The sequence below is a fragment of the Oncorhynchus kisutch genome, linkage group LG14 (assembly GCF_002021735.2).
Source record: "Oncorhynchus kisutch isolate 150728-3 linkage group LG14, Okis_V2, whole genome shotgun sequence".
NCBI lineage: Eukaryota > Metazoa > Chordata > Actinopteri > Salmoniformes > Salmonidae > Oncorhynchus > Oncorhynchus kisutch.
Window position 1 is genome coordinate 42983242 of NC_034187.2, and position 25475 is coordinate 43008716.

The 25475-nt window shown below is 43.3% G+C and overlaps 1 protein-coding gene across 2 annotated transcripts in view; it reads right to left on the reverse strand.

Annotated features, from left to right (window-relative positions):
- The window catches only part of eprs1 (glutamyl-prolyl-tRNA synthetase 1), an 86441-nt gene that overhangs the window by 10427 nt on the left and 50539 nt on the right, over positions 1–25475 (reverse strand). For both annotated transcript variants that reach the window (XM_031788435.1, XM_020470354.2), the window contains exons 14-23: positions 24304–24440; positions 23719–23926; positions 23367–23479; positions 14809–14917; positions 13943–14299; positions 9950–10165; positions 9278–9496; positions 8833–9060; positions 8320–8582; positions 4515–4566 (exon numbers count right to left, since the gene is read on the reverse strand). In XM_031788435.1, coding sequence (XP_031644295.1) covers positions 4515–4566; positions 8320–8582; positions 8833–9060; positions 9278–9496; positions 9950–10165; positions 13943–14299; positions 14809–14917; positions 23367–23479; positions 23719–23926; positions 24304–24440 — 1902 coding nt within the window. The remainder of the gene's footprint in view (positions 1–4514; positions 4567–8319; positions 8583–8832; positions 9061–9277; positions 9497–9949; positions 10166–13942; positions 14300–14808; positions 14918–23366; positions 23480–23718; positions 23927–24303; positions 24441–25475) is intronic.

Consider the following 25475-nt stretch of genomic DNA (forward strand, 5'->3'; position numbering starts at 1 on the left):
GTTGAGTGTGATGTTATTTTCCTGACACCACACTCCGAGGGCCCTCACCTCCTCCCTGTAGGCCGCCTCGTCGTTGTTGGTAATCAAGCCTACCACTGTTGTGTCGTCCGCAAACTTGATGATTGAGTTGGAGGCGTGCGTGGCCACGCAGTCGTGGGTGAACAGGGAGTACAGGAGAGGGCTCAGAACGCACCCTTGTGGGGCCCCAGTGTTGAGGATCAGCGGGGTGGAGATGTTGTTGCCTACCCTCACCACCTGGGGGCGGCCCGTCAGGAAGTCCAGTACCCAGTTGCACAGGGCGGGGTCGAGACCCAGGGTCTCGAGCTTGATGACGAGCTTGGAGGGTACTATGGTGTTAAATGCTGAGCTGTAGTCGATGAACAGCATTCTCACATAGGTATTCCTCTTGTCCAGATGGGTTAGGGCAGTGTGCAGTGTGGTTGAGATTGCATCATCTGTGGACCTATTTGGGCGGTAAGCAAATTGGAGTGGGTCTAGGGTGTCAGGTAGGGTGGAGGTGACATGGTCCTTGACTAGTCTCTCAAAGCACTTCATGATGACGGAAGTGAGTGCTACGGGGCGGTAGTCGTTTAGCTCAGTTACCTTAGCTTTCTTGGGAACAGGAACAATGGTGGCCCTCTTGAAGCATGTGGGAACAGCAGACTGGGATAGGGATTGATTGAATATGTCCGTAAACACACCAGCCAGCTGGTCTGCGCATGCTCTGAGGGCGCGGCTGGGGATGCCGTCTGGGCCTGCAGCCTTGCGAGGGTTAACACGTTTAAATGTTTTACTCACCTCGGCTGCAGTGAAGGAGAGGCCGCATGTTTTGGTTGCAGGCCGTGTCAGTGGCACTGTATTGTCCTCAAAGCGGGCAAAAAAGTTACTTAGTATGCCTGGGAGCAAGATATCCTGGTCCGTGACAGGGCTGGTTTTCTTTTTGTAATCCGTGATTGACTGTAGACCCTGCCACATACCTCGTGTCTGAGCCGTTGAATTGAGATTCTACTTTGTCTCTATACTGACGCTTAGCTTGTTTGATTGCCTTGCGGAGGGAATAGCTACACTGTTTGTATTCGGTCATGTTTCCGGTCACTTTGCCCTTATTAAAAGCAGTGGTTCGCGCTTTCAGTTTCACGCGAATGCTGCCATCAATCCACGGTTTCTGGTTTGGGAATGTTTTAAAACCTGTTAAGCCTACCCCCTACTTTTTCGAACATTCTGTTAAAAATCGCGCAACATTTCAGCGTCCTGCTACTCATGCCAGGAATATAGTATATGCATATGATTAGTATGTGTGGATAGAAAACACTCACGTTTCTAAAACCGGTTAAATCACGGCTGTGACTATAACAGAGCGTGTGTTTCATCGAAAAGCGCAAGAAAAACTGATCACTGAAAACTGGAAAAAATATCAATGCGCCACTTGCATGTATTGTCTATGGGAGACCAAATTAAATGGGGCTGAGATTGCAAGTCCTACAGCTTCCACACGATGTCGCCAGTCTTGTCAATTGCCTGGACGTTGTTTCTTGGTCAAACGAAGAAGAGAGACCACTTTCCAACCGGTCTCCGACAGGAAGTTTTGGAAGAGAGATTTCGGAACATGATTTGAAGACGTGGAGCTATTGAATACACATCGCCCCGTGATCAATTTGATAGATTATTAACGTTTACTAATACCTAAAGTTGGATGACAAAAGTATTTCGAAGTGTTTTGTGAAAGTTTATCGTCAACTTTTTTAATTAAAAAAAATGACGTTGCGTATTGAAACTATGTTTTTTTCTGAATCACACAGTTTCCATAGATGGATATTTTGGGTATATATGGACCGATTTAATCGAAAAAAAGACCCAATAGTGATGTTTATGGGACATATAGGAGTGCCAACAAAGAAGCTCGTCAAAGGTAATGAAAGTTTTATATTTTATTTCTGCTATTTGTGTAGCGCCGGCTACGCTAATTCTTTTGTTTACGTCGCATTCAGGTATTTCGGGGTGTTGCATGCTATCAGATAATAGCTTCTCATGCTTTCGCCGAAAAGCATTTTAATAACCTGACTTGTTGGCTAGATTCACAACGAGTGTAGCTTTAATTCAGTACCCTGCATGTGTGTTTTAATGAACGTTTGAGTTTTAACGAGTGCTATTAGCATTTAGCGTAGCGCAATTGCATTTCCAGATGGCTGGGTGGGACGCAGACGTCTCAGGGGACGCTATTAATCGTTGCTATGGGAACGACATCTTCAACACACGTTCTAATGAACTCGCACACAAAATCAGCATATTTGTCAATGTTGTTGTCTGACGCAATACGAAACATATCCCAGTCCACGTGATGGAAGCAGTCTTGGAGTGTGGAATCAGATTGGTCGGACCAGCGTTGAACAGACCTCAGCGTGGGAGATTCTTGTTTTAGTTTCTGTCTGTAGGCAGGGATCAACAAAATGGAGTCGTGGTCAGCTTTTCAGAAAGGAGGGCGGGGCAGGGCCTTATACGCGTCACGGAAGTTAGAATAGCAGTGATCCAAGGTTTTGCCAGCCCTGGTTGCGCAATCGATATGCTGATAAAATTTAGGGAGTCTTGTTTTCAGATTAGCCTTGTTAAAATCCCCAGCTACAATGAATGCAGCCTCAGGATGTATAGATTCCAGTTTGCAAAGAGTCAAATAAAGTTCGTTCAGAGCCATCGATGTGTCTGCTTGGGGGGGAATATATACGGCTGTGATTATAATCGAAGAGAATTCCCTTGGTAGATAATGCGGTCGACATTTGATTGTGAGGAATTCTAAATCAGGTGAACAGAAGGACTTGAGTTCCTGTATGCTTTTGTGACCACACCACGTCTCGTTAGCCATAAGGCATACGCCCCCGCCCTTCTTCTTACCAGAAAGATGTTTGTTTCTGTCGGCGCGATGCGTGGAGAAACCAGCTGGCTGCACCGACTCCGATAGCGTCTCTCCAGTGAGCCATGTTTCCGTGAAGCAAAGAACGTTACCGTCTCTGATGTCCCTCTGGAATGCTACCCTTGCTCGGATTTCATCAACCTTGTTGTCAAGAGACTGGACATTGGCGAGAAGTATACTGGGGAGTGGTGCATGATGTGCCCGTCTCCGGAGTCTGACCAGAAGACCGCTACGTTTCCCTCTTTTACGAAGTCGTTTTTTGGGTCGCCGGCTGGGATCCATTCCGTTGTCCTGGGTGAAAGGCAGAACACAGGATCCGCTTCGCGAAAGTCATATTCTTGGTCGTACTGATGATGAGTTAACGCTGCTCTTATATTCAGTAGTTCTTCTCGACTGTATGTAATGAAACCTAAGATGACCTGGGGTACTAATGTAAGAAATAACACGTAAAAAAACTGCATAGTTTCCTAGGAACGCGAAGCGAGGCGGCCATCTCTGTCGGCGCCGGAAGTACATTAACAGAGACACCCGCGCAGGCGCACTAATAACTGAGTAATAGCACCGTAATAACAGAAATAGGGAAACTTAAATCAGGAATTTAACATTACACTTTGGATCAGAAATAAATATCAATACACCCAGTCACTACAAAGACACAGGTGTCTGTAAGGAAACCGCTCAGGGATTTCACGATGAGAGCAATGGTGACTTTAAAACAATAGAGTTGAATCTCTGTGATAGGAGAAAACTGAGGATGGATCAACATTGTAGTTACTCCACAATACTAAACTAAATGACCAAGTGAAAAGAAGGAAGCATGTACAGAAAACAAATATTCCAAAACATGCATCCTTGTTGCAAAACAAGGCACTAAAGTAATACTGCAAAAAATTTGGCAAAGCAAATTACTTTTTGTCCTCAAGGTTATGTTTGGTCACCTTCCTGATCAAGGCCCTTCTCCCCTGATTGTCCTCAATGTTATGTTTGGGGAAAACCCAATTCAAAACCTTACTAGTACTCCTCTCCATATTTACAAGCATAGTGGTGGATGCGTCATGTTATGGGTATACTTGTAATCATTAACTGGGGAATTGTTCAGGATAAAATAGATATGCTCAGAACACCTGATTCAGACCGCTTTGCACCAGCCGCTGGGAGAAGAATTCAACTTTCAGCAGGACAATAACCTAAAACACAAGGCCAAATCTACACTGGAGTTGAAGAAGACAGTGGATGTTCCTGAGTGGCAGAGTTACAGTTCTGACTTAAATCTGCTTGAAAATCTATGGCAAAACCTGAAAATGGTTGTCTAGCAATGATCAACAACCAATGGTGACAGAGCTCAAATAATTTTTTAAAGAAAACTGGGCAAATGATGCACAATCCAGGTGTGGAAAGACTGTAAAGATTACAGCTGTAATTGCTGCCAATGGTGATTCTAACATTAATTTTTCTTCCACTTTGATAGGGATTTTGGATAGATCATTGACAGAAAATGACAAATAAATCCATTTTAATCCCCCTTTGTAACCACTAAATGTAGAAAAGTTTAAGGGATGTGAATACTATCTGAAGGCACTGTATGTACGGTACACGCATACACACTCACCTGAGAGTACCAATCAGCGAGGTTCTCCTCCTTCTTAGCCTCCAGCCCCAGTCTGAATTAGGAAAAGACACATACATCATTAGGGTGATATTTTGCATGAGCAAATGACCAATAAATAAATAAATAACCAATAAATAACCAATAAATGTGAAATCGATGGGAAGGCATGTTATCCAATGCCTTGCATTGTTCATTTTACTTAACCCAGGTTAAATAATCAGCTCCTTAGAACCTACAATGTTACCCAAGTACATTTTCAAATTAAATCACAGTGCAGATTATAGTGAGTTTTAAGTCTTCTCTGATCTGTGCTTTTTTGCATTTGGCTTACTTTGTGTGATCAGTAGCGGACTGTGCCTATTGGGCCTTGGCCTTCAGAAGCATGGCTCCTAAGTTAATCATCATGCCAAATAGCCTATGTAATTCATTACATTTACAAAGCCAAAGCCCTCTCTGGCACAACTCCATATTGCCCGGCTCAAATCAAACCACATTTTATTTGTCACATGCGCCAAATACAACAGGTGTAGACCTAACCGTGAAATGCTTACTTACAAGCCCTTAACCAACAATGCAGTTCAATAAATATAGCAAAGAAAATATTTAATAAATAAACTAAAGTAAAATATGTAATAGAAAGTTACAATAAAATAACAATAACGAGGCTATATACAGGGTTTAGCGGTACCGAGTCAATGTGTAGGTAGGGGTAAAAGTGACTATGCATAGATAATAAACAGCAAGTAGCAGCAGTGTAGTAGTCTATAGGTCCTGGATGGCAGGAAGATTGGCCCCAGTGGTGTACTGGGCAGTACGCACTACCCTCTGTAGCGCCTAACGGTCAGATCCCGAGCAGTTACCATACCAGGCGGTGATGCAACCGTTAAGATGCTCTCAATGGTGCAGCTGTATAACTTTTTAAGGATCTAGGGACCCATGCCAAATCTTTTCAGTCTCCTGAGAGGGAAAAGGTGTTGTCGTGCCCTCTGACTTGGTGTGTTTGGACCATGTTAGTTTGTTGGTGATGTGGACACCAAGGAACTTGAAACTCTCAACCTGCTCCACTACAGCCCCTTCAACGTGAATTGGGGTGTCATCGGCCCTCCTTTTGCTGTAGTCCAGGATCGGCTCCTTTGTCTTGCTCACAGGAAGAGGTTGTTGTCCTGGCACCACATTGCCCGGTATCTGACCTCCTCCTTATAGGCTGTCTCATCGTTGTCGGGATCAGGCCTACCACTGTTGTGTCTTCAGCAAACTTGGTTTTGGAGTCATGCTTGGCCACACGGTCGTGGGTGAACAGGGAGTACAGGAAGGGACTAAGCACGCACCCCTGAGGAGTCCCTGAGTTGAGGATCAGGGTGCAGATATGTTATTGCCTACCCTTACAACCTGGGGGCCGGCCCGTCAGGAAATCCTGGATCCAGGTGCAGAGGGAGGTGTTTAGTACCAGGGTCCATAGCTTAGTGATGAGCTTTGTGGGCACTATGGTGTTGAACACTGAGCTGTAGTCAATGAACAGGTCACCTGAAACTCTTGGTAGATAGTGTGGTAGAGTCTAGTCCAATTTTCTTTAGCGTTCACACGCACGCGACAACCTCATCTGGCCACAGCCTGCCATCCCAAACCACCATTACATGCATGAGATCATTCTTTAAAATGCACTACACTCCCAGCTCATTCAACCACGCAATTACAGCACTTAATTAATATCAGCTAAAGCAAAAAAACTATCGATACACTTTGTAATGCGTTGTTAACTTTTCATAATTGAGCCAAAAAGGTTGAAGGCCAAACTTTTAGCTAGCTAACTTAACTTAACAATTTTCACAGCATTCAAGCTGCAATAAAACATAAAAAACAGAACATCAGTGATGAGTGCAACTGATTCGATTAGTTTGTTTGCTAGGGGAGTCTAATCGATAACTCAAAGTTAGTTTTAGACTAATACATTTGAGTTTTCTTGGCAACACACCTACTCAATCAAGGGTTTTACTTTATTGTTTTTAAAATGTTCTACCTTGTAGAATAACAGTGTAGACAAAAAAATCAAAACTATGAAATAACATATGGAATCATGTAGTAACCAAAGAAAGTGTTAAAAAATTGTAGATTCTTCAAATAGCCACCCTTTGCCTTGACAGCTGTGCACACACTTGGAATTCCTCAACCAGCTTCACCTGGAATGCTTTTCCAACAGTCTTGAAGGAGTTCCCACAAACTACCTTTCAAAAGTTTGGGGTGACTTAGAAATGTCCTTGTTTTTGAAAGAAAAGCACATTTTTTGTCCATTTAAAATAACATACAATTGATCAGAAATACAGTGTAGACATTGTTAACCTCTAGTAACTACCCATCCCGCATGAGGGAGCGTAATCATCGACTGACACTAATTAGCATAACGCAACGGACATAAATATTACTAGAAAATATTCCTATTCATGAAAATCACAAGTGAAATATATTGAGACACAGCTTAGCCTTTTGTTAATCACCCTGTCATCTCAGATTTTCCAAATATGCTTTACAGCCTAAGCTAGACAAGCATTTGTGTAAGTTTATCGATAGCCTAGCATAGCATTTTGTCCAGCTAGCAGCAGGTAACTTGGTCACGGAAATCAGAAATATATATTTTACCTTTGATGAGCTTCGGATGTTTTCACTCACGAGACTCCCAGTTAGTTAGCCAATGTTCCTTTTTTCCAAAAATATTATTTTTGTAGGCGAAATAGCTCCGTTTGTTCTTCACGTTTGGCTGAGAAATCGCCCGGAAATTGCAGTCACGAAAGCGCCGAAAAATATTCCAAATTAGCTCCATAATATCGACAGAAACATGGCAAACGTTGTTTATAATCAATCCTCAAGGTGTTTTTCAAATATCTATTCGATAATATATTAAATATAAATATTCCACGAAACATCAGCCGTTTCCAGCTACAATAGTAATTTACAACATTAACAATGTCTACACTGCGGTCCAACTCATCCCAAACCGTCTCAATTGGGTTGAGGTCGGGTGATTGTGGAGTACAGGTCATCTGATGCAGCACTCCATCACTCTCCTTCTTGGTCAAATAGCCCTTACACAGCCTGGAGGTGTGTTGGGTCATTGTCTTGTTGAAAAGCCAATGATAGTCCCACTAAGCACAAACATTTTCATCTGGATCTTCGCAACTAGCTAACCGCAATCCCGGGTGACCACTCCTGGCTAGCGTTTCCATCCCGGAGCAAGCACAAAAAATATATATATAATACAAAACAAAAAGTTGGCTTGGCTAATCATGCTGTCATTCCAAAATTCTGCCTTCTCCCCAGATCCTGATTGAATAGCTATTCCACTTTTCATTTTCCCTTCCACATCAGACAAAGTAATGAATTTTCACAAGTAATTTTCAATAACGCAATTTAAAATATTATTAGGCCTCCTCTGAATGCATTGAAGGCCTTGACGGTATTCCACTGTGTGCGATAACAATTTGAAACATTTATAGGAGCAATGTTTTGAGCTTATTGTGCAGCAGGTCAAATCATACAGGTAAGAATATTATGTTTGCTGCCATACATTTTCTTACTGGTGACCTCAGCAGGATTCGAACCCACTACACTGATGTTACAAGTGCCAAGCTCTACCAACTGATCATACAGGACCACATCCATTCAGCAGTACACCACCTATGTTCAACACTCTCTCTCTCCATCTCTGTCATCTATCCCGCCATCTTCAAATCTTCACTCCATTAAAGTACCAATGATTTCTATTCATCCATCCCTGTGCCCTCCCCTCCATCCATCCATCCCGCTCTCTCACCTTGTCTGTTTCTTGGGACCACTATCTCCTCCTCCCCCTGTGCCTCCCAACGAGGCCTCCTTGCCCTTTTCTCCCTTTGGCTGCTTCTTCCCCCCTCCTCCTCCTCCTGCCTGTTTCTCAGACTTGTTCTCTCGGTCCTTGCGGTTCTTGTCCTCTCTGCTCGAGGCTCCAGTGGCAGCCACAGGTTTGTAGTCCTCTCCGGTGAGGGCCTTGTACTGAGTCTTCAGGGCCAGCAGCTGCTTCACGGCACAGTCCACCTGGTCCTGGTGGCATTTTATATTGCGTTATGAGGTCTGCCTGTGGCATTTTCATCAATCTACTAGCAATTAGGGTTATCCCTAAATCACAATATAAAGACTTAAATCTGATTAATAATTGTTGTTATTATTTATAGTTAGCTGTACTAGGTACCTGCACAAAAACTCCAGTATTCCTCATCTGAATAGCTTCTCGCCAACACGTTTTCAGCATTTTTGGTCAAAGGTTTGCAAAGTGAAACGAAATCCCACTTACCTTTGGAGCCTTCTCTGATTTCAGCTTCCTCACTAGCTCCCCCTTTTGGACAACCTGGGTGAAGAGTGCCTGAGGGGAGGAACCAGACTGGTCCTGGGGGGCGGGGCTAGCCTGAACAGGGGCAGGGCTGACAGCTGGGGCCACGCCTGGTTTGTAGTCCTGGCCAGTCGCCTGCTTGTACTCAGCTTTGAGTGACAGCAGCTGCTTGACAGCGGTGTCCAACTGGTCCTGAGAGGGAGGGGACAAAGATAAAAGGGTTCATGTCACTTTCTTTTAAACTACCAAAAATGAATTAATAAAGCTGTTCATATTATAAAATAAAGAATTTTGCCGATAGAAATGTTTCAATAGAGCAGGCATGATGTCCATTCAATATTTTATGAAGCATTTTATCCAACGCGTGCCTAATGTATGCCAACCTATCATCCCTTCCTGTTGGTCTCACCTTGGGGGCCTTCTCGGTCTTCAACTTCCTCACCAGGTCACCCTGCTGAGTCACGCGCTCATAGATGCCTGAGCCAGAAGTGGCTGTGGGGGCTGGGTTGCTCTGGACTGGGGCATGAGCAGGGGCTAGGGCAGCTCCTGGCTTGTAGTCGTGACCTGTCGCCTGTTTGTACTCTGCCTTCAAGGCTAAGAGCTCCTTCAAGGCAGCATCAACCTGGTCCTTTGTGGAGCGATTGATCAAATACAGAGGTTAGGGAGGAGAAATCAGGGATGAAGGAGCTAAAAATGTATAGAGCAGTTATGAACAGTTGGAGCAAATACAGAGATAATACATAAATAACGGGCTCCCGAATGGTGCAGCAGTCTAAGGCACAGCATCTCAGTGCTAGAGGCGTCACTACAAACCCTGGTTTGATCCCGGGCTGTATCACAACCGGCAGCGATCGGGGGTCCTATAGGGTGGCGCACAATTGACCCAGCGTCGTCCCGGTTAGGGGAGAGTTTGGCCGGGGTATGCCGTCATTGTAAAATAAGAATTTGTTCTTAACTGATTTGCCCAGTTAAATAAAGGTTAAATAAATAAATAGGAGTGACGAGTCCATTACAACCTCATAATAACATCCAATACCTGCAGGGTTAAAGTAAAGTGTTAGTGAACACTTTTCCACCTTACCTTGGGTGCTTTCTCAGATTTAAGCTTCCTAACAGTGTCTCCCTGTTTGGTCACACTTTCATATAGGCCTGAGGGAGAGGAGGATGAGGGAGTGGGGGCATTCTTGGTTGGGGCAGCATCAGGAGGGATCATCCCTGGATTGTACTCTTGTCCTGTGATCTGTTTGAACTCAGCTTTGAAAGCCAGCAGCTGTTTGACTGCAGCATCAACCTGGTCCTGGAGAGAACACGAGAGAGAGAGAGTATAAAAAATAAATGTATCATATATTTTCGGCAGGAAAACCTCAAAACAAAGAAACACATTTGCAATGTTCTACTTGGAGGAACTACAATTGTGGCGGCTATTTCACCTCAGGATTCTAAATCTAATGTAATCAATTAAAAACAAGCCAACAGTAAACATGTCGTCCCCCACAAATTATGCAGCAACCCTGGACAATTATTTAAACTGAACTGTGGATCAATGAGAGAGAAAAAAAGTGTTTTTCCTCTCGTTGGAAATCAAAACTTGATAGCTCACAATAGGGTTGGGCGATTTTTAGCCAATCGTGACAAAGTACCCATAAAACAATGTGATACATCGTTACCCCCCCCCCCATTTTTTTTAACATTGCAGGCGCGCCCTCCCCCCCTCCCTAAAAAGGACCGCTAGCAACAGGATGGACGAGAGGAATCATGACAAAATATATATTTTGGAGCCAGATCTTTTTTTTGTTGCTCTATTGGGAGATGTGGTGCAAAAGAGGTGTGCCCCTGTTTGTGCGTTATGTGAAGTTATAAATCGATACACGAGTAACATAGAATCGGACTACACCGGCTCTGACGCTAATCGAGGCAAACATTGAACCATGCATTAGACGGTTCCTGACAACTGTGTGGTCTCACTCTCCGTAGCCGATGTAAGTAAGACCTTTAAAACAGGTTACCATTCACAAGCCCGTAGGGCCATACGGATTACCAGGATGCGTACTCAGCGCATGCGCTGACCAGCTAGCAAGGGTCTTCACTGACATTGTAAACTGCTCCCTGGCCCAGTCTGTAATACCGACATGTTTCAAGCAAAGCTGATATATTACATGTCTTACTGAAACGTGGTTGGATGATGATGCTATGCAAGTAGTACTCAGTGGATTTTCCATGCAACGGCAGGAAAGGACAGCAGAGGCAGGAAAGAACTGAAGCGGCAGTCGAAAGGAGGTGGAGTGTATTTTCATAAATAACAACTGACGTGCTGCTTCCAGTGTGAAGGAGATCTCAAGCTTGTGCTCACCTGATATAGAATACCCCATTGTAAACTCTCATCTATAATTATCACCGCTGTCTACATCCCTCCACAAACAAACACCACCCTGGCACTCAAAGAAATTTGAATGGGGCCATAAACAAACAAGAAACGGCTCACCCAGAGGCAGTGTTTCTGGTGGGCAGAGACTAACACGGGGAGACTGTAAATTGTCCTACCTTACTTCTTCCAACACGTATCCTGCGCCACTAGGGCCACTAACACTCTAGACCCGTCCCTTTTCCTCCCTTCGGCACCTCTGACCATACCATACTGCCATTCTTCTGCTTCCGGGTTACAAACAAAAGCTCAAACAGGAAGTTCCAGTGATGCAATCAATAAGGAAGTGGTCAGATGAAGTAAGACTGTTTGTTAGTACATACTGGGATATGTTTCGGGATTCAACCAATAGCATAGAAGAGTTCCCACAACAGTCACAGGCTTCATCAGTAAGTGCATATACAATGTTGTCTCCAAAGTGACTATAAGAAGGTATCCAAAGCCATGAATTATAGGCAATATCTTCACTGGCATAAAGAATAGAGCTACTGCTTACAAAGAACAGGACATGGACGAATACAAGAAAGCCTGCCACGACCGCCGACGAGACATCAAACATGCAAAAGGACAATAAAGGAGGAAGGCGGAATCCTATTACACCGGCTCAGACGCTCGTCATATGTGGCAGGGCTTGCTGACCATAACGGATAACAAAGGGAAACAGTCAAGCAGAACTCCCAGCTAAATGTCTTTTATGCCTTGCTCGAAAGCATATTTTTTCCCCAGATGACAGTGTGATCTCACTCTGTGGCTGATGTGAGCAAAACATTTAAGCCGGTTTACAATCACAAGGCCCAGCCGGGCCAGACAGAACACCAGGGTGCGTTCTCAAAGCATGCACAGAACTGCTGGCAACTGTCGTCACAGATATTTTCAATCTCCCCTTGTACTAGTCTGTCATCACAACATGTTTCAAGCTGACCATCATTGTCCCCGTTCCCAAGAGCTCAACGGTAACCTGACAAAATTAATATCGACTGTAGGACTCACATCTGTAATTATGAAAGGCTGTTCATGACACAACATCATCCCAGACCCAATGCAAGAAGGAAAATAACTGAGAATGCTGTTCATAGACTACAGCTCAGCGTTCAACACCAGTCCCCTCCAAGCTCATCACAAAGCTAGGGACCCTGGGCTGAACAGCTCCCTCTGCAACTGGATCCTGGACTTCTTGATGGGCCGGCACAACGTGGTGAGGTTAGGCACCAACACCGTCACACTGATCCTCAACACTGGGGCCCCTCAGGGTGTGTGCTTAGTCCCCTCCTGTACTCCTTGTTCACCCAAGACTGCTTGGCCACGCACGACTCCAACACCATCATCAAGTTCTGACAACAGGACGGTTGTAGGCCTGATCACCAGTGGTGATGAGTCAGCCTACAAGGAGGAGGTCAGAGCCTTAGCAGTGTGGTGCCAGGGCAACAACCTCTCCCTCAATGTTAGTTAGTGCAAGGAGCTGATCGTGGACTACAGGAAACGATGGTAGCGCACGCCCCCATCCAAATTGATGGGGCTGTTGTGGAGCGGGTCGAGAACTGAAAGTTCCTTGTCGTCCACATCACTTAAGGCTCTGGATGCTGAAAAGATTTGGCATGGGCCCTTGGATCCTCAAAAGGTTGTACAGCTGCACCAGAGAGCATCTTGACTGGCTGCATCATGAGTTGGTACAGCAAATAAATCGCCATTAACCGCAAAGTGCTACAGAGGTTGGTGCGGACAGCCCAGTACATCACTGGGGCTGAGCTCCCTGCCTTCCAGGATCTCTATATCAGGCGGTGACAGAGGAAGGCCTGAGAAATTGCCAAAGACTGCAGCCACCCTAACCATAGACTGTTCACTCTGCTACCCTCCAGCAAACAGTACCAGAGCATCGGCTCTCGGACCAACAGGATCCGAGAGCGTTTCTACCCCCAAGCCATAAATAAAACTGCTAAATAGTATTTTTATACCTTATCCTAAGTTGAGGGTATTTCCATTTAGTTAGTCTTTTAGAACCCCTTACAAGTGGCTTTTTCACCCCTTCTTGTTTTGGTTGTCCATGTGATTGTGAGCAACATATTGAGTTTGTATTGTTACGTTCCCACAAGACAAAGTGTTGTGTTTGGGGCAAATCCAATACAACACATTACTGAGTACCACCTCTCCATATTACCAAGCATAATGGTGTTTCATTCGAAGACGAACGAAGCTAAGTACAGAGAGATCCTTGATGAAAACCTGCTCAGGAGTGCTCAGGACATCAGACTGGGGCGAAGGTTTACCTTCCAACAGGACAATGACCCTAAGCACACAACCAAAACAACGGAGGAGTGGCTTCGGGACAAGTCTCTGACTGTCCTTGAGCGGCCCAGCCAGAGACAGGACTTAAACCCGATCGAACACCTCTGGAGAGACCTGAAAATAGCAGTGTAATTCAGAACATTCTGGGTCTATGGCAAGATGAATCATTCACTAAAGTTTCGTCATAACCAGGCCAGTGGGTGTCTAAGATTGTCTGTTATCACATGTACGTACTGAGACAAATTCCAAACATGTACAGTAGCTACAAATCTGGAAAAATGTTACCGCAACGATACAATAGCATTTCATGTCAGTTTTTTAGGGGTGTTTCTGCACCAAATGATAAACAACAGAAAAATAGACTCAAACCTTGGGAGCCTTCTCGGATTTAAGCTTCCTCACTAACTCCCCCTGCTGGGTGACGCAAGCAAAGGGGCAGGAGGCGGAGTCAGAAGAAGGAGATGCTGCCTTCTGAGGGGCGGAGCTAGCGGGCAGGCCCATGCCTGGTTTGTAGTCCTGGCCAGTCAGATGCTTGAACTGGGCCTTGAGTGAGAGCAGCTCCTTCACCGCTTTGTCCACCTCCTCCTTAGGGGCCTTGGTGGTTTTCAAATCGCGCACCTTCTCGCCTTGAGCCACGATGCAGGTGAAAACGGTGCTGGCGTCGCTAGCGGTAGGGGGGGCTGGGGCAGAGACCGGGGTGGTTTTGCACTTGGCTGTGGAGGCAGGCTAAGAGGAGAGGAGACAAGGAGTTAGAATACACGCTCAAGTAGTTTTTTGTGTCTTATTTCTTGCTTGTTTCACAATAAAAAATATTTTGCATCTTCAAAGTAGTAGGCATGTTGTGTAAATCAACTGATACAAAACCCCAAAAATAAATTTTAATTGCCGGTTGTAAAATAGGAAAAATGCCAGGGGGGTGAATTCTTTTGCAAGCTACTGTACAATAATCAATTCTACATTAATATATAAGAATACAGGGTGCATCTGAAAAATGTAAAGTGATTCAAGCTCTATTTGACCAACAACTGCCACTCCTATCTGCATTAATCAGAAAGATCGTGACAGTTGATAGAAAATTGTCTGGTGAGCATCAGCCATCCTATATCTTTGGATCAGTGCAGATGAAGGGGAGGAGAAAACTAGACTTTAGATTATTGAGATGAGCCTGTAGTTAGTTCCTCTCTCCTTCCCTAATGCAGTATAACTCTAGTATACGGGTAGGTAACAATACTCACTGTGGTGGCAGCCTGGCTCTTGCTCTTGGAGCCAGCGGTGGGCATCTCCTTGGTGTGGCCGTCGGGGATGTACAGCAGCACACAAGGACTCTCCTTACAGCTATAGGGACTGGGCCAAAACACCAGCGTAACATTACTCATGCAGGCACACTGGAACAATGTAGTAGGACTTAATTTCACAGAGTCACTGTGATAACTATTTTGAAAAGGAGCATCCAACCACACCTGGGTTCAAATCTTAGTTTGAATAATAATATTCTTGATTGACCTTGACTAGAATTTGAGCCAGTAGCAGGGTGTTAGGGGCTAAAATGAAACAGTGGTTCTTAATTTCATGAGAACAAGACTTACGCTGAGATAGCTTGTTTTCAAGTGATCGGAAAATGTCAGCGGACTGGTCAATGTTAATCCCTAGTGAAAATTGGCACCAAGTCACCTGCCTGGATACTTGATTTCAACACGTTTATGTCCAATATCTCAAGATAGGGCTTTCATATTGTTATGATATTTTCAGGGCTGATGGAGATAAGAGTTGAGTCAAATAAAAGTAAAATGTATGAAAATAAATTGCAATATTATGCAAATGTTCAATCAATGAGGCAGTACGGTATACATAATTACAATAATTTAAAACCAATAATTTAAGGTAGGGTAGTCATATCATTAAATCCTTGTTATGTTATGGGGTGAGGGCCCTGTCGGAGTGGTGCCAGGAAAATAACCTATCCCTCAACGTCAACAAAATGAAGGCGCTGATCGTGGACTTCAGGAAACAGCCTTATCCACAACAACGGGACCGCAGTGTTGAAGGTGAAAAGCTTGAAGTTCCTCTGCGTACACATTACTGACAATCTTAAATGGTCCACCCACACTGACAGTGTTGTGAAGGCAGAACAGAGCCTCTTCAACCTCAGGAGGCTGAGGCCGTGGCCCCTAAGACCCTCACAAACTTTTACACATGCACAATTGAGAGTATCCTGTCGGGCTGTATCACCACCCGATGTCACTCGAAGGCCAAAAAGATCATCAAGGATATCAACCACCCGAGCCATGGCCTGTTCACCCTGCAACCATCCAGAAGGTGAGGTCAGTACAGGTGCATCAAAGCTGGGACTGAAAGACTGAAAAACAGCTTTTATCTCAAGGCCTTCAGACTGTTAACTTCTTGGTGACAGGGGGCAGTATTTTCATGTCCAGATGAAATGCATGCCCGAATTCAACTGCCTGCTACATCCCCAGAAGATAAGATATGCATAATATTAGTAGATTTGGATCGAAAACACTAACGTTTCTAAAACTGTTTGAATCATGTCTGTGAGTATAACAGAACTTATTTAGCAGGCGAAACCCCGAGGACAAACCATTCAGATTTTTTTTTTGAGGTCACTCTCTTTTCAATGGGTTTTCATTGGGAATCCAGATTTCTAAGGGACCTTATTGCAGTTCCTGACTGGATGTCAACCGTCTTTAGAAATTGGTTGAGGTTATTCCTTTGTGTAATGAAGAAGTACGGCCATCTTGAACGAGGGCCACTTGAAGTGTACTGTTAGATAGAGGCGCGTGACCAGAAAGAATGCTTCGGTTTGTTTTCTTCCTGTATTGAACACAGATTATGTTTTGGAAAAGTTTACCGGTAACCTTTGAGATATTTTGTAGTCACGTTGAGCAAGTTGGAACCAGTGTTTTTCTGTATCAAACACGCCAAATAAATGGACATTTTGGATATATATCGACGGAATTAATAGAACAAAAAGGACCATTTGTGATGTTTATGGGACATATTGGAGTACGAACAAAAGAAGCTCGTCAAAGGTAAGGCATGAATATATTTTTTATTTCTGCGTTTTGTGTCGCGCCTGCAGGGTTGAAATATGATATCTCTCTGTTTACGGAGGTGCTATCCTCAGATAATAGCATCGCTTGCTATCGCCGAAAAGCCTTTTTGAAATCTGACATGTTGGCTAGATTCACAACAAGTGTAGCTTTAATTTGCTATCTTGCAAGTGTGATTTAATGAAAGCTAGATTTTTATAGTAATTTATTTGAATTTGGCGCTCTGCATTTTCCCTGGCTTTTGGCGTCCCACATATCCCAGAAGGTTAAATAGCAATCACTTGCCAGCTACCACAGTTACTAAACCCTGCACATTAAAGGCTGCTGCCCTACATTCATAAACATGGAATGACTGCTGACTTTAATAATGTATACATACTGCTTTACTCATTTCATATGTATATACTGTATTCTAGTCAACTTTATAAATTGCAATGCCCGTACTGTGAGACACCTAAGACAGCGCTACAGGGAGGAAGGACAGACAGCTGATTGTCCTCACAGTGGCAGACGACGTGTAACAACACCTGCACAGGATCGGTACAGCCGAACATCACACCTGCAGGACAGGTACAGGATGGCAATAATAACTGCCCGAGTTACACCAGGAACGCACAATCACTCCATCAATGCTAAGACTTTTTTTTTCTTTTTTCCCCCCCCACCTTTATTTAACCAGGTAGGCTAGTTGAGAACAAGTTCTCATTTGCAACTGCGACCTGGCCAAGATAAAGCATAGCAGTGTGAACAGACAACAGAGTTACACATGGAGTAAACAATTAACAAGTCAATAACACAGTAGAAAAAAAAAGGGGGAGTCTATATACAATGTGTGCAAAAGGCATGAGGAGGTAGGCGAATAATTACAATTTTGATTAACACTGGCGTGATAAATGATCAGATGGTCATGTACAGGTAGAGATATTGGTGTGCAAAAGAGCAGAAAAGTAAATAAATAAAAACAGTATGGGGATGAGGTAGGTGAAAATGGGTAGGCTATTTACCAATAGACTATGTACAGCTACAGCGATCGGTTAGCTGCTCAGATAGCTGATGTTTGAAGTTGGTGAGAGGAGATAAAAGTCTCCAACTTCAGCGATTTTTGCAATTCGTTCCAGTCACAGACTGTCCGCAATAGGCTGAGAGAGGCTGGACTGAGTGCTTGTAGACATGTTGTAAGGCAGGTCTTCACCAGACATCACCGGAAAATGCCACCTATGGGCACAAACCCACCGTCGCTGGACCAAACAGGACAGGCCAAAAGTGTTCTTCACTTCACGGTTTTGTATCACCAGGGGTGACAGTCGGATTCGCGTTTATCGTCAAAGGAATGAGCATTACACCGGGGCCTGTAGTGGGATAGATTGAGGTGGAGGGCCCGTTATGGTCTGGGGCGGTGTGTCACAGCATTATCGGACTGAGCTTGTCATTGCAGGCAATCTCAACGCTGTACATTACAGGGAAGACATCCACTTCCCTCATGTGGTATCCTACCTGCAGACTCATCCTGACATGACCCTCCAGCATGACAATACCACCAGCCATACTGCTCGTTCTGTGCGTGATTTCCTGCAAGACAGGAATGTCAGTGTTCTGCCATGGCCAGCGAAGAGCCCGGATCTTAACCCCATTGAGCACGTCTGGGACCTGTCGGATCGGCGGGTGAGGGCTAGGGCCGTTCCCCCCAGAAATGTCAGGGAACTTGCAGGTGCCTTGGTGGAAGAGTGGGGTAACATCTCACAGCAAGAACTGGCAAATCTGGTGTAGTCCATGATGAGGAGATGCACTGCAGTACTTAATGCAGCTGGTGGCCACACCAGATACTGACTTACTTTATATTTTTACCCCCCTTTTGTTCATGGACACATTATTCAATTTCTGTTAGTTACATGTCTGTGGAACTTGTTCAGTTTATGTCTCAGTTGTTGAATCGTATGTTCATAAAAATATCTACAAAAGTGAAGTTTGCTGAAAATAACCGCAGTTACAGTGAGGGGACGTTTCTTTTTTTGCCGAGTTTAGCTTAAATCGCCATCAGGAAGTTGACAGCTAATTTTTGTCAGGGCATTAAGACCAGAAAAATTAAGCCCTCCCCACACACCAACGGGGGCGTTTCTCTCTCTCACAAATCAAATATCAGTATCTCGGTGCATTATTAATATGGTACTCAGTGCAGCAAGGGTGACTTATATGGTCATAAGTGTACAGTAACTGTGCAAACATGAGCAGTAGCAGCATTGGTAAAAGCTTTATATACACTTTTTCGCTTACTACATGATTCCATATGTGTTTTATCACAGTTGATGTCTGTGTGTGTGTTGACAGTTATACACACACACACACACACACACACACACACACACACACACACACAGTACCAGTCAAGTTTGGACATTCAAGGGTTTTTATTTGTTTTACTATTTTATACATTGTAGAATAATAGTGAAGACATCAAAACTGTGAAAATGTAGTAAGCGAAAAAAAAATCAAAGTAGCCTCCTGTTGCCTTGTTCAGCTTTGCACACTTTTGGCATTCTCTCAACCAGCTTCATGAGGTAGTCACCTGGAATGCATTTCAATTAACAGGTGTGCCTTGTTAAAAAGTTCATTTGTGGAATTTCTTTCCTTCTTAAAGCATTTGAGCCAATCAGTTGTGTTGTGACAAGGTAGAGGTGGTATCCAGAAGATAGCCCTATTTGTTAAAAGACCAAGTCTATATTATGGCAAAAACAGCTCAAATAAGCAACGATAAACGACAATCCATCATTACTTTAAGAAATGAAGGTCAGTCAATCCGGGAAATGTCAAGAACCTTGAAAGTTTCTTCAAGTGCACTCGCAAAAACCATCAAGTGCTATGATGGAACTGTCTCTCATGAGGACCGCCACAGGAAAGGAAGACCCAGAGTTACCTCTGCTGCAGAGGATAAGTTCATTGGAGTTACCAGCCTCAGATTGCAGTCCAAATAAATGCTTCACAGAGCTCAAGTAACAGACACATCTCAACATCAACTGTTCAGAGAAGACTGTGTGAATTTGGCCTTCATGGTCAAATTGCTGCAAATAACCCACTACTAAAGGAAACCAATAAGAAAGTAGAGAATTGCTTGGGCTAAGAAAAAAGAGCATTCGACATTAGACCGGTGAAAATCGGTCCTTTGGTGTGATGAGTCCAAATTTAAGATGTTTGGTTCCAACCGCTGTGTCTTTGTGAGAGGCAGAGTAGGTTAACGGATGATATCCGCATTTGTGGTTCCCACCGTGAAGCATGGAAGAGGTGGTGTGATGGTACTGTGCTGGTGACACGGTCAGTGATTTATTTACAATTCAAGGCACACTTAACCAGCATGACTGCCACAGCATTCTGCAGCGATACACCCTAGTAGTAGTATGTGGGAACTCCTTCAGGACTGTTGAAAAAAAAGCATTCTTCATGAAGCTCATTGAGAGAATGCCAAGTGTGTGCAAAGCTGCCATGAAGGCAAAGGGTGGCTACTTTGAAGAACCCAAAATATATTTTGATTTGTGTAACTATTCTTCGGTTACTACATGATTCCATAAGTGTTATTTTGTAGTTTTGATGTCTTCACTATTATTCTACAATGTATAAAATCCCTTGAGTAGGTATGCCCAAACTGTTGACTGGTTCTGTACTGATGTACAGGAAAATAAAGAAAATATAATAAATAAAGTGTACAGTGCCATATGATTAAGCAATGAAGAATGTTTACACTATGGAGCAAGGGGACACCCTTGAACACGTACCAGGGGTGATAGAGTATATATAATTGGGATGAAATAATCTTGAACAAAAAGCAGGTTAACTATTTACCTATTATTAACAGTTAGGCTATATATCAGTTAGGCTGTGCTGGTACTGAATACAACATAACTCAGAAGGATACTCTAGTCTAATAACATAGATTACTTCTAAGGTAGGCCTACACCTGAGTTGTGTTACATTGTAATGTTATATTTGCTGTTGATGAGAGGATAAACTACACCATCTCCATCAAATAATTAGCCTAGGCTGAGACTAGATTGAGCTGCTTGCCTGCCACCTGTACAGCAAGATAGATGGGACACATTTTCAATTCACTGGTATTTCTGTTATCGATTGTAGGTCTGTAGCTACTGAATTCTGGTAGTTTACACTTGAAAAAATTAAACCATCAATCACAACATTTGCCGCTGGCACAATAGTGTTACCTCAGCAAACAGCGGCAGGGTAGCCTAGTGGTTAGAGCATTGGACTAGTAACTGAAAGGTTGCAAGTTCAAATCCCCGAGCTGACAAGGTACAAAATCTGTCCTTCTGCCCCTGAACAGGCAGTTAACCCACTGTTCCTAGGCCGTCATTGAAAATAAGAATTTGTTCTTAACTGACTTGCCTAGTAAAATAAAGGGTAAAAAAAAAAAAAAAAAAACTCCCCTGCACAGCTAACTAGCATCTCATCTTGAAAACGGGTGGTGACATGTGAATTTGGAGCCCAATTTCTCCTTATTTTTATTGGTCACACAAGTTATGGCACTTCATATAAGTAAGGATAGTTTTAGGGGGTATTCAGATACAAGACAAAGAGATAAAATGTTCACAATTGGCTGACGACACCAGAATTTGTTTTTGAAAGATCATAATGAAGTCAAGAAAGCTATTGAGTGTATTACTGCCTTCACATATACACATATGTATCAGGTTTATCTCTGAATATTAGGAAATGTAAATTATTTGAGTTGAAAAGATGCAACTGATACTCAGTATGTAATATCCTTGTAAAAGATGTGATCACATATCTTGGTATTACAGTTAGCAAAGATCAGAACGGGTCAACTTAAATTTCTCTCCTATTGTAGAGAAATTTGGAATGAGATTTAACTCCTGGTTATTAAGAGATCTTTCTTTATCTGGACGTGTACTTTTGTCAAAATCTGAAAGTCTGTCCAGATTAGTTTATACCTCCCTTGCCTCTGTCAGTAACTAAAATGGTTGATACTAAATTATTTAACTTCATATGGAGGAATAAACCTCATTTTTTTAGAAAAGCGGTAATATGTAGCACCCTGATATGTTTTATTTTGAACCAAATGATATGGAACCCGATTTAACTTTCATTGTTAACTTGTTTATCTTTCATGGAAGATTCTTGGTCCATAAAATGAAGTGGGCAGAGAACAAACCCCCTTTCACATTATTTAAGGTAAAATTGAAATATTATTTTGAAATTATCAGTAAATGTAAAAACAAAAAAGCAATACGCACCATAAAAGTATTTAACAAATTGAAATTGAATCTTGATATGTAATACCCCTGTCTGTTAGATTTATGTACTGTTATTTGTATATTTATGTTTTTTTTGTATTTGAGTTCATAATAAAAAAATATATAAAAAGAAAATTAACATTACAGTGAATTTAGAACAATCCCTGACAAGCCACACACCAAAATGTAGCTACGAAGCTCTACTTTGTAACCTCCTATGTTTTTCTATGTCTCTGAAAACATCTGTTGGACAGAAGCGAAGGAAAAAGGTTTTACCCTCAGGACTTCCCCATACTTGTTGGCAATAAAATGTCACATCGATCTTACTCTGGTGAGGAATACTAATCTCGAATATGAAGACACCGATTTCACGTTTCCTAAAAAAGGCTGTCCCCCAGAATTGAATGTTCTTAGCACGTCACTTGCTTTACATTTGGCCTCATATTGTGTAAATATCATAACATACAGTATTGGGATATATATATCTTCCCCTTTTCCTCCCCAATTTCTTGATATCCAATTGGTAGTTAGTCTTGTCCCATTGCTGCAACTCCTGTACGGACTCGGAAGAGGTGCAGGTCGAGAGCTGTGTGTCCTCTGAAACGCAACTCAACCAAGCCGCATTGCTTCCTGAAACACTGCTCGCTTAACCCGGAAGCCTGCCGCACCAATGTGTCGGAGGGAACACCGCCCAACTGGCAACTGTGTCAGCGTGCATGACATTTAGATATATATGGACGGAATTATTCGAACAAAAGGACCAATTGTGATGTTTACGGGACATATTGGAGTGCCAACAAAAGAAGCTCATCAAATGCATGTTTTATATTTTATTTCTGCGTTTTGTGTAGCACCTGCAGGGTTGAAATATGCTATCCCCTTTGTTTACTGCTGGTGCTATCATCAGATAATAGCTTTTGCCGAAAAGTCTTTTTTAATTTTTTTATCTGACATGTTGGCTGGATTCACAAGGAGTGTAGCTTTAATTGAGTATCTTACATGTGTGATTTAATGAAAGTTTGATTTTATACCATAATTTGTTTTAAATTTGCCGCGCTGCATTTTCCCTGTTTTTTGCCAAAGTGAGACGCAACTGTCCCGCCTATCCGTAAGAAGTTAACTTCCACATTCATGTTCTCAAATGATTTATGTATTTTGAGACCACATTATTGACATGTAGTGAAAATTGATTTTATCACAGCTGTTTCTTTTCTTTTTTTTCTTTCTCTCCTAGTGTCCAATGTTTGTCGAATCACCTAAAACCCTACCAATAGAACAATCCCCAAACCCTGCCGATCTGAGAGTCCAGGAAGCGTAAAGCAAAAGCTCAAAGTATTTCAAAAGAGCATTTGAACCCAGGTCTGCATCCAACCATCCTTCTATCCATTAAACTCACCATTCACCCACGCATCCCTCTGGTAAACTGGTAAAGATTCATGAAGACCTTGCAGAGAAGATAGGACAAACCTGATTGGCTCGTAGGGCTGGTCACAGATGTAGAAGCCCCGCCTTTGCAGCTGGATGATGTCACCCTTCTTCAGGTCCTTCAGACATGGGTCTCCCAGCATCTTCTCCTCCAGCTGAGAAAAAGCAAGGATGGGAGAGAGGGGAACCCTGTTCAGTCTTCAGGAAGGATTACAAGTGATTCTTCATACTGGTCAATGATATCTGCTCTAATCATAATAATGATCTTTACTAACTACTTAAGCCCTTCTTGTAACAGTTTAGCACACATCACATCACATGCACACACACTGCATAGACAACCCCCCCCACATACACACCCACAGGATTGACCATTCCACATTCACACACCCACCTTGCTCTGTTTGTTGATGTATTCCTTGAAGTCGTCCTCCTTGCCCATGACGGGCTTGGTGATGAGGTGCTGGTAGTTGACACAGACTGTGGGCAGCAGGGGGGCGTGGGGGGTCTCGGCCAGCCACGTGATCTTGGTGGTCTTCTTGAAGTCCTTGTTTTCCAGGTTCAGCTTGCCCTCCAGGGAGGTGACCTTACCTCTGGGATCTCTGGATCATACCGCGATAAAGAGAGATGAGGGGATAATAGTTAGGGAATTGAGATTTATTTTCTTCTTTATTCCTTCTACATTTGGTAAAATTTAACTTAAGCCTTTTTAATGCGATACATCAGTTACACACACAGAGAGCGAGAAGACAGAGAGAGAAAGAGAGACGAGTTACATAGTGTATCTATGCCAGTGATCCTAGTTGTGATCCCATCTTCTGGAGAGCCACAGTACAACTTATCTAGATTAGTTCAATATGGTGTTTCACTGCTGCACTGATAATGTATCTTTCTAGGACTGGGTGAACACTTGCCAAGGCAAGCCCTCTTGATTAACTTCCTGTAAAAAGTTGCACGTCCAAAAATCTATTAAACTTACTTGTGGATCTTGGTGATGATGATGTTGCCCCAGTTGATGAAGGTGACCGTCTCTCCCTCGGTGAAGGTTTCTGCGTCCGCCCCCTCCACCAGCACCCTGGGTCCGTACCACACAGCCTTCATACCCACCTCTGTGTTCTGGGAGGGTTCAAAAAATACGTTTGCCAGGTTTAGTTGCTGATGTTATGTTGGATTGACTATATTTGGTTGGTTTGGCAGTTTATTTGGGTATATTGGTAAGGCATGGGGTTTTCAAACTTTTCTTGCCCAGGGACCCCCACCCAGGCAAATTGGCAACACCCATCATATAGAAATTAGCAGAAATATATGTCTCGTCTTATTATCAGTTAAATGATGGCAAGTATAAGTAAACAACATTTTAAAATTAATACATTTGGAAGATAATTTCATTATTTTGATTCCATAGTTCATTGGAAGAGAATGTGTAAATTCTAACAGTATTAGCTGGAAAAGGTATCTTGGTGGCATAAAGGACATTAAAACGGCGTTAAGCTAATTTCCTGCAATTCTATGCATTTTGCCATGGCTGATGCTGTGTTCCTCTGCTCAAACATAAATCACTAGGCATGTGCACTGAATGCACAGTTTTTGGAATTTGCAATTCTCTGACTGTCTAATTGATTGTTAGTTATAAAATATGCTATAATATGCACACACTACATGACCAAACGTATGTGGACACCTGCACCTCAAATATCTCATTCCAAAATCATGGGCATTAATATGGAGTTGGTCCCCCTTTGCTGCTATAACAGCCTCTACTCGCTTTCCACTAGATGTAGGAACATTGATGCAGGGGCTTTCAACCACAAGAGCATTAGTGATGTCCGGCAATGATGTTGGGTGATTAGGACAGGCTCGCAGTCTGCGTTGAAATTCATCCGAAAGGTGTTCGATGGGGTTGAGGTCAGGACTCAGGCTTTAAGTTCTTCCACACCGATCTTGATAAACCATTTCTGTATGGACCTCGCTTTGTGCACAGGGGCATTATCATGCTGAAACAGGAAAGGGCCTTCCCCAAACTGTTGCCACAAAGCTCCCGAGTGGCGCAGCATCTCAGTGCTAGAGGCGTCACTACAGACCCTGGTTCGATCCTGGGCTGCATCCCAACCGGCCGTGATCGGGAGTCCCATAGGGCGGCGCACAATTGGA